This window comes from Coregonus lavaretus, assembly GCF_964263955.1.
Source record: "Coregonus lavaretus genome assembly, chromosome: 24".
Lineage (NCBI taxonomy): Eukaryota > Metazoa > Chordata > Actinopteri > Salmoniformes > Salmonidae > Coregonus > Coregonus lavaretus.
In genome coordinates this window covers 7,531,860-7,542,276 of record NC_140011.1, presented here as the reverse complement: position 1 = coordinate 7,542,276, position 10,417 = coordinate 7,531,860, and the positions used below count along the sequence as shown (strand labels likewise).

General features: G+C 44.4%; 1 protein-coding gene across 1 annotated transcript; it reads left to right on the top strand.

The window, feature by feature from the left end:
• Positions 1-1,411: 1,411 nt before the first annotated feature.
• LOC311099326 (dnaJ homolog subfamily B member 5-like) lies at positions 1,412-4,761 on the top strand (the record flags this gene model as incomplete). Its single annotated transcript, XM_084140048.1, has 4 exons — positions 1,412-1,510; positions 2,492-2,744; positions 3,089-3,657; positions 4,528-4,761. 4 exons carry the CDS (start codon positions 1,412-1,414, stop codon positions 4,759-4,761), a joined length of 1,155 nt encoding a protein of 384 aa, XP_083996174.1.
• Between the last annotated feature and the right edge of the window lie 5,656 nt (positions 4,762-10,417).

Sequence of the window (10,417 nt, the reverse complement as noted above, 5' to 3'; positions counted from 1 at the left end):
TCCATGTTCAGACCAAATTTGTCTTCCATTTCCTGTTGGAGTGACTGGGAGAATCCACTGGAAGATGGAGAATCCATCTCTCCCATTGGCTGTGGTGAGCATCATAGAAGAGGAAGCATTGCCATGTATGTCCGCTTTTTGTTCCATAACCATATACTGAGGTACACAACGCAGGTCCTCACTTCAACTGTAGTGTATGTCCACACTATACAATGCACACTGCTAGACAAAACTAATCTTGCAGGAGACTCACTCACAAAGGTTCTCTTGAATCAATCATCAGTCCATTTCTATTCCATACTTTGTTCCTATAAAATCTAACCAAATATCTAACAACCAGGGGAATACAGAACCTCAAATAAACACTATTATGAAGTAGATTGAGAATGCATGACGGCACAATACTGTGAGCTCTCCTCATCTGCTCCCCTAACAAATATAATAATAATAATAATAATAAAATAAGCCATTAAGCAGACGCTTTTATCCAAAGCGACTTACAGTCATGCATGTACATGATACTGCAACAAAATGTCCCCAAGGGAACAATAGTCAGTAAAGTAGTGCATACATTTTACTTACATATGGTCCTGGGAATCGAACCTACTATACTGGCATTGCAAGTGCCATGCTCTACCAACTGAGTTTCAGAGGACCATATTATTTATTTATTTATATAAATAAATAATATATATATATATATATATATATATATATATATATGAGTAATTGATTAAAAAACAATGAAGATGGATTTTTCTGAAGAATGGATCACATGCATAGCCTCTGAGATTCTCAACTCCACGATTTACAAGTACAATGGAGTTGAGTGAGGACGAGTGTGTGCGGACTGCACCTCCGACTTTATCAAATCACTGTCAGTTGATACTTGTAAAAATGTCAATTTCTTGACTGGCAGCAGCTCGATGTAGTCAGAGGTGCAGTCCGCCCACATGCCACTCAACTCCATTGTACATCGTGGAGTTGAGAAACTCTGCTACATAGCCTCTAGGGATGTCTAACTGTTAGTCTTCAGTCGGCAACCCTAGACGGCCCTGAGTATTCAACTCACAGGTCGTGACTGCTCGTGAGCTTTCTGCTAAGAATTCCGGAAACGAGTCTCAACAAGGAGAAGGAGGCTGTTACATCCGCATGATCATGCTGCGAACGCCAATGGTCTCGCGGAGGAATCGGTAGGCACGGTATTCCCTCTTGTGCGTAGGAAAATGGGCGAGTTTGGGGAAAGCTCGGTCACGCTGCGTGGGTGGTGAGTGTATAGTAAAGGGCTGCCGCGGCAGTATTTAGCACAGTCTGCAGTCAGCCTCTCAGTCAACCAACAGCCCAACCACAGCTAAAATAGAGCTTTTCAGCACCACAGAACAGCGGACAGCTCCTCAATAAAGCGAACACTATGGTTCTGATCTGGACACAGTTTGGAGTGAAAACCAAAAATGTAAAGTGCAAGGTCCGCGTTATGAACAGGAATGACAGCTCGGGCTCTTCATCAGGGGTAAGTTATATTTTTGAAATGTGTCTAATTTCAGTAATTTACTAATTTGAATGTATTCTATCAAATGCAAGTAGCCCATGTCCGTTAAACTCATGTGTGTTGTCATAAATTGTGCTTATGGTTGTGTCATTAAAAAGTTGACAGTGAGTTTAAAGACTAGTGGTTTAATTGCTGAGAATATTCTCGGATTAAAGCATAGATATGTGTCAAATATTGAATGTTCCTTTTGCTGTAAATGAGAATGTATTTTCAGTCAACTCACCTGGTAAAATAAGGAATAATATATATTTCTAAAGCTTATACACCCTGTGTGTGAGCATTTTCAACAATGTCAACGGGTTCTCCAGTAACCTTAGTACCCCTAATTCCAATGCAGACAGCATAGCCTAGTTAAGCCAATCGGGGCTCAGCCGGCATCTGTGGTGGGAGGTGCAGTCTGCCTCAAGATGTTCATACACACGAGTTCCCCCTATAGTCACGTTGCCTGCATTTAGATGCACAGACATATCTGCATTAAAGTCTAGAAGACTTATCTGGCCTGAATTGCATTTGCCATAGGCTGGTTTTCATACAATACTGTTTTCAAAGGCTGAATGCAATAATAAATAATAAGTAGTGGTCATTTGTATTCAAAGGGCTGACAAGTGACAATTCCAAGTATTTGTCTTCTGAAATTGGTACTAGCACAGAAGGCTTGCTGATAATCATAGGTGACTGTTGAATGTCACACCTGCTGGGTGTCATAAAGCTGCCGGGTGCTTGGCAATACATTATCATGGACATGGCAGTGAGAGAGCGCTATAAGGAGTGGTTGAAGTTTATAGCCCACAGCACAGGGAGTTAGTTCTCTTTCTACCACATCTCATCCAGCTCTGGCTTTTGAAGGCTTCTTTGAGGCAAAGGCATTTGTCCTTTTAAAACTTGGCTATTCTGTGTGCAGTAGAGATCTAACCTGTTCCTTCTCCCACCCTGTTTCTCCAGGAGAACCAAAAGGACCAAGAGGTTCCCGTTCTGTCCAAGCCTATGGGGAAGGATTTCTACAAGGTCCTGGGCGTCGAGTCTGACTCCAACGAAGATGACATCAAGAAGGCGTACAGGAAGATGGCCCTGAAGTTTCACCCCGACAAGAACAGCGCTGCGGACGCCGCGGACAAGTTCAAGGAGATTGCAGAAGCTTACGAGATTCTGACCGACTCCAAGAAAAGGGTCATCTACGATCAGTTCGGAGAAGAAGGTGAGAGCCTTTCCTTCTTTCCCTTTGTCATTTGACCGGCAAGTGCTGTTGCATCTAGCAAAAAATCTACAGCACCTGGTCCCCCTGAGAGCCAGCCCAACACATGCAGTGTAGACGACTACAGGCTGATAAATTAGTCAGCCAGCAACCGAGAAAGTGTTTCTCAAACTTCAAAGTGCCAAATATAAAATTTGTAAGCCCTCTAGAAGTGTTGAGCTAAATATACGAGTAAGAACTTTGTCTCAGAGTGGGAGAATAATACAGGATTAGACAAGATGGAAGATCACACTTCTGCTTGAGTGAACTGTACTAACTGAAGTTGTCTTTTTTCTTTTGTGTCTTAGGTCTTAAGAATGGAGGCGGTGTGTCCATGGCAGGCAAAGAGAACAACCCCCATCACTATAGTTACCACGGCGACGCCCACGCCACCTTCTCAACATTCTTCCAGGGCTCCGACCACTTCGACATCTTCTTCGGGCCCGACGGCGAGGAGGAGCTCTTCAACCCCTTTAACCGCTTCACCTTCAGCAAGGTTGATGGTCACCATGGTAACTACGGCCCCAACGGTGAGAAGCTTCGGCGCGGGCGTCGGCGTCTGCAGGGCGTGGCGGTGGTGCATGACCTCCTGCTGACCCTGGAAGAGGTGTTCCATGGCTGCACCAAGCACATGAAGATCACGCGGCGCCGCCTCAACCCGGACGGCCACAGTCTTCGCACTGAGGACAAGGTCCTGAACGTGGTGGTGAAGAAGGGATGGAAGGAGGGCACCAAGATCACCTTTCCCAGAGAGGGTGACGAGACGGCCAATAACATACCCGCCGACGTGGCCTTCGTCCTCAAGGACAAGAAACACCCCCACTACAAGAGGGACGGGTCCAACATAGTCTATACGGCAAAGATCACCCTCAAAGAAGTATGTTTGTGTTCATGTGAACTTGTGTGTCAACTTAACATTGATATGGTTATATAATGCAGTAAGTCTTAGCAGAAGTACAGCACTGCCATACTTTCAGTATAGGCAGGATTACATGCTTCAAGGCATAACTGAAGTATACCACTTCCATACTTTGGGATAATGGCTCAAATTGGTGGCTGTAGATAGAACACTGTTCTATTCAGAACCCCTCTCAGCTAACCCCCACTGCTCCAACCTTGTCCTTAGCCCAGCTAACAAACCTCCAATAACACGCAGTGCCCACTAACAACTCCCCTCACTTACCTCATTGGCCCATGCAGAGAGCAGCATCAGCAGTAGCTAAATATAGCCTGTGTCAGCTGCCCCCTCACACTGCTTTCACTTTGCTCCCCCACTGACTCCTCTGCTCTGTGCCAGCCTTTAGCTTCCTCTCTCTGGCTTACAATCACTCACTCCCACATCCTACGCTCCTCAGATTAGCATGCTAGTGTTCACAGACATGGCAGGCTCTTCAACAAGCTCCTCTCCATCTTACCATGGCCCCACTCAGTCACTCTGTTGAGTACCGACACCCACACTCACAGCCAGAATAGAGAGGAGATTACTGGTATAGCATTTGTAACACTTATCGTTGCATAACAGAGGAAAGCATTTTCTTTGGGGAGAAAATACTCCACATTCGAGTCTGATGTAACACTCACTTAAGAAAATTGCCCTGGTTAGTTTCATACATTCATTCAGAAGTACCAAGTGCAGCTAATTATGTTATGGGGTCGACTGCTTGTACTGTATTATGTAACCAAAGGCTCTCAACATAAAAGGAGGAAGACTAACCAATCCTGTCTTCCTCTCTCTGTCTCTCTCCAGGCTCTATGTGGATGCACAGTCAACGTGCCCACCCTCGACAACAGGACGATGCCGCTACCGTGCAGTGACGTCATCAAGCCCGGCGCCATCCGGCGGCTGAGGGGCGAGGGGCTGCCCCACGCCAAGACCCCCTCCACACGTGGCGACCTGGTGGTGGAGTTCCAGGTGGCCTTCCCTGACAGGATCCCTCCCCAGTCCAAAGAGATCATCAAACACAGCCTCACTGGGTGCTAACATGCTATGGTGCTAACGACCACCACAGCTAGCCAATACAATTACAGCCTTGCCAGGTGCTATGACAATCCAGCACAGCTTCTCCCTGTGCTTGGTTTAAAGACAATGGCAGGAATGGAATCTTTAAACAATATATATACTTTTTTGATTATAGGCACTATTTACAGGCACATGTAACATCTACAATGCCACAAGGGGAAAAGTTTACAGTTAAACTGGCAAATTGACTCCTGAGTGTCTGGGCACGTTTCTGACTGACTGACTAGCCTTTCTCTTGAATGAAAAAGGGTAGAGGTACTCTTACTATGTTGCCTATATCAGGAACTTGGTATGCCAATAGAGTCATTCGACTCATTAGAGAAACCTGAGGTAGTTGATTGTCACGTGGCAAAATGATTCTACCAGTTGTATGGTGTTCATATGACTGCACTTTTACATTGATTTATTACAATAACAAATATGTACTTGTGTACAAGAGTGTACTTATGTACAAACATAGTTATAACTGTCTCTAAAAGAGATTCCTTTGTCAAATGTTCAACTGAATCATTTGAAATGTTTGTATATATTTGTGCTTTAACTTATACCAGATGTTAATGTATTATTCTAAATTGACAAATGGACAAAGAAAAGCATGTTAAATAAATGAAAATACCTGAATTTTAACTAACGTTTTTGTGTTTCATTATCTTAACATGTGCAGCAGTGGTCATGAACTATTATTCTGTCTTACAATAAGCATGTCCATTTCACAAAAGTCAATATGAGAAAAATGTGAAATACAATGAACCAAAAAAATAAACTCAGCATGCAACAATTTCAAAGACTTTACTGAGTTACAGTTCATATAAGGAAAACAGTCAATTGAAATAAATTCATTAGGCCCTAATCTATGGATTTCACATGACTGGGAATACAGATATGCATCTGTTGGTCACAGATACCTTTAAAGAAAAGGTCCGGCGTGGATCAGAAAACCAGTCAGTATCTGGTGTGACCAACATTTGCCTCATGCAGTGCAACACGTCCTTCGCATAGAGTTGATCAGGCTGTTGATTGTGGCCTGTGGAATGTTGTCCCACTCCACTTCAATGGCTGTGTGAAGCTGCTGGATATTGGCTGGAACTGGAACACGGTGTCGTACACGTCGATCCAGAGCAATCCAAACATGCTCAATGGGTGACATGTCTGGTGAGTATGCAGGCCATGGAAGAACTGGGACATTTTCAGCTTCCAGGAATTGTGTACAGATCCTTGCGACATGGTGCCGTGCATTTTCATGCTGAAACATGAGGTGATGGCGGTGGATGAATGGCACGAAAATGGACCTCAGGATCTCGTCACGGTATCTCTGTACATTCAAATTGCCATAAATTAAATGCAGTTGTGTTCGTTGTCCTTAGCTTATACCTGCCCATACCATAACCCCACCGCCACCATGGGGCACTCTGTTCACAACGTTGACATCAGCAAAACGCTCGCCCACACAACGCCATACATGCTAACTGTCATCTGCCCGGTACAGTTGAAACCGGGATTAATCCGTGAAGAGCACACTTCTCCAGCGTGCCAGTGGCCATCGAAGGTGAGCATTTGCCCACTAAATTCGGTCACGATGCCGAACTGCAGTCAAGTCAAGACCCTGGTGAGGACGACGAGCACACAGATGAGCTTCCTGGAGACGGTTTCTGACAGTTTGTGCAGAAATTCTTCAGTTGTGCAAACCCTCAGTTTCATCAGCTGTCCAGGTGTCTGGTCTGAGACGATCCCGCAGGTGAAGAAGCCGGATGTGGAGGTCCTGGGCTGGCGTGGTTACCTGTGGTCTGCGGTTGTGAGGCCGGTTGGACCTACAGCCAAATTCTCTAAAATAACGGAGGTGGTTTATGGTAGAGAAATGAACATTCAATTCTCTGGCAACAGCTCTGGTTGACATTCCTGCATTCAGCATGCCAATTGCGCGCTCCCTCAACTTGAGACACCTGTAGCATTGTGTTGTGTAACAAAACTACACATTTTAGAGTGGTCTGTTATTGTCCCCAGCACAAGGTATACCTGTGTAATGATCATGCTGTTTTAATCAGCTTCTTGATATGCCACACCCGTCAGGTGGATGGATTATCTTAGCAAAGGAGAAATGCTCACTAACAGGGATTTAAACAAATTTGTGCACCAAATTTGAGATAAATAAACTTTTAGTGTGCATGAAACATTTCGACCAACACTTTACATGTTGCGCTTATATTTTTGTTCAGTATATATGATTGAGAGAGAGAGATATATAGAGATATATCTCTCTCTATATATATACACTGAACAAAAATATAAACGCAACATGAAAGTGTTGGTCCCATGTTTCATGAGCTGAAATAAAAGTTCCCAGAAATGTTGGTTTTCTGTTTTCCCTACCTTTTTTAAAGGTATCTGTGACCAACAGATATCCCAGTCTGTGAAATCCATAGATTAGCGCCTCATTTATTTATTTCAATTTACTGATTTCCTCATATGAACTGTAACTCAGTAAAATCTTTGAAATTGTTGCATGTTGTGTTTACATTTTTGTTCATTGTACTATGAAGACAGTTAACTTCATAATACAGTAAATTAGATAAACCTCACATTAAGAGTTGGAGAGGACTCTTGGGCGAGGCAATGCCTCCTTCAATTTCCATCTTCCAACAGAATCAAGGAAGACTAATGAGGCCTGAGAGCTATCTTACTACCTCCAAGTACAGATCAGCCAGTTGACCCAGAGTAATGAGTACATAAACTGTTCAAGATCCTCAGTGGTTGCAGTAGGTTTTGAGCAGTACTGTTGGTAGAAAGAGTTTCCGTGCTGCACCATAGACTGTTTTTTTAAATTGTTTTTATTTAACCTTTATTTAACCAGGTAAGCCAGTTGAGAACAGGTTCTCATTTACAACTGCGACCTGGCCAAGATAAAGCAAAGCAGTGCAATAAAAACAACACAGAGTTACATATGGGGTAAAAAACATAAAGTCAAAAATACAACAGAAAATATATATACAGTGTGTGCAAATGTAGCAAGTTATGGAGGTAAGGCAATAAATAGGCTATAGTGCAAAATAATTACAATAGTATTAACACTGGAATGCTAGATGTGCAAGAGATTATGTGCAAATAGAGATACTGGGGTGCAAAAGAGCAAAATAAATAACAATATAGGGATGAGGTAGTTGGGTGGGCTAATTTCAGATGGGCTGTGTACAGGTGCAGTGATCGGTAAGGTGCTCTGACAACTGATGCTTAAAGTTATTGAGGGAGATAAGAGTCTCCAGCTTCAGAGAAAAAGCCAAAGGAGGTGTTGGCTTTGGGAATGACCAGTGAGATATACCTGCTGGAGCGCAGACTACGGGTGGGTGCTGCTATGGTGACCAATGAGCTAAGATAAGGCGGGGATTTGCCTAGCAGTGATTTATAGATGGCCTGGAGCCAGTGGGTTTGACGACGAACATGTAGTGAGGACCAGCCAACAAGAGCGTACAGGTCACAGTGGTGGGTAGTGTATGGGGCTTTGGAGACAAAACGGATGGCACTGTGATAGACTACATCCAATTTGCTGAGTAGAGTGTTGGAGGCTATTTTGTAAATGACATCGCCGAAGTCAAGGATCGGTAGGATAGTCAGTTTTACGAGGGCATGTTTGGCAGCATGAGTGAAGGAGGCTTTGTTGCGAAATAGGAAGCCGATTCTAGATTTAACTTTGGATTGGAGATTCTTTATGTGAGTCTGGAAGTTGAGTTTACAGTCTAACCAGACACCTAGGTATTTGTAGTTGTCCACATACTCTAGGTCAGACCCGTCGAGAGTGGTGATTCTAGTCGGGTGGGCGGGTGCCAGCAGCGTTCGATTGAAAAGCATGCATTTAGTTTTACTAGTGTTTAAGAGCAGTTGGAGGCTACTGAAGGAGTGTTGTATGGCATTGAAGCTCGTTTGGAGGTTTGTTAACACAGTGTCCAATGAAGGGCCAGATGTATACAAAATGGTGTCGTCTGCGTAGAGGTGGATCTGAGAGTCACCAGCAGCAAGAGCGACATCATTGATATACACGGAGAAAAGTGTCGGCCCAAGAATTGAACCCTGTGGCACCCCCATAGAGACTGCCATAGGTCCAGACAACAGGCCCTCCGATTTGACACACTGAACTCTATCTGAGAAGTAGTTGGTGAACCAGGCGAGGCAGTCATTTGAGAAACCAAGGCTATTTAGTCTGCCAATAAGAATGCGGTGGTTGATAGAGTCGAAAGCCTTGGCCAGGTCGATGAAGACGGCTGCACAGTACTGTCTATTATCAATCGCGGTTATAATATCGTTTAGGACCTTGAGCGTGGCTGAAGTGCACCCATGACCAGCTCGGAAACCGGATTGCATAGCGGAGAAGGTACGGTGGTATTCGAAATGGTCGGTGATCTGTTTGTTAACTTGGCTTTCGAATACTTTCGAAAGGCAGGGCAGGATGGATATAGGTCTGTAGCAGTTTGAATCTAGAGTGTCACCCCCTTTGAAGAGGGGGATGACCGCGGCAGCTTTCCAATCTCTGGGGATCTCAGACGTTATGAAAGAGAGGTTGAACAGACTAGTAATAGGGGTTGCGACAATTTCGGCGGCTAGTTTTAGAAAGAAAGGGTCCAGATTGTCTAGCCCAGCTGATTTGTAGGGGTCCAGATTTTGCAGCGCTTTCAAAACATCAGCTGTCTGAATTTGTGTGAAGGAGAAGCGGGGGGGCATGGGCAAGTTGCAGCAGAGGGTGCAGAGTTGGTGGCCGGGGTAGTGGTAGCCAGATGGAAAGCATGGCCAGCTGTAGCAAAATGCTTGTTGAAATTCTCGATTATTGTAGATTTATCGGTGGTGATAGTGTTTCCTAGCCTCAGTGCAGTGGGCAGCTGGGAGGAAGTGCTCTTATTCTCCATGGACTTTACAGTGTCCCAAAACTTTTTGGAGTTAGTGCTACAGGATGCAAATTTCTGTTTGAAAAAGTTAGCCTTTGCTTTCCTGACTGCTTGTGTATATTGGTTCCTAACTTCCCTGAAAAGTTGCATATCGCGGGGGCTATTTGATGCTAATGCTGTACGCCACAGGATGTTTTTGTGCTGGTCAAGGGCAGTCAAGTCTGAGGAGAACCAGGGGCTATATCGGTTCTTAGTTCTGTATTTTTTGAATGGGGCATGTTTATTTAAGATTGAGAGGAAATTACTTTTAAGGAACAACCAGGCATCCTCTACTGACGGAATGAGATCTATATCCATCCAGGATACCTGGGCCAGGTCAATTAGGGAGGCCTGCTCGCTAAAGTGTTTTAGGGAGCGTTTGACAGTGATGAGGGGTGGTCGTTTGACCGCGGACCCGTTACGGACGCAGGCAATAAGGCAGTGATCGCTGAGATCCTGGTTGAAGACAGCTGAGGTGAATTTAGAGGGTATGTTAGTCAGGATGATATATATGAGGGTACCCATGTTTACAGATTTAGGGTTGTACCTGGTAGGTTCGTTGATAATTTGCGTGAGGTTGAGGGCATCTAGTTTGGATTGTAGGATGGCTGGGGGATTAAGCATATCCCAATTTAGGTCACCAAGCAGTACGAACTCTGAGGATAAATGGGGGGCAATCAATTCACATATGGTGTCCAGGGCACAGCTGG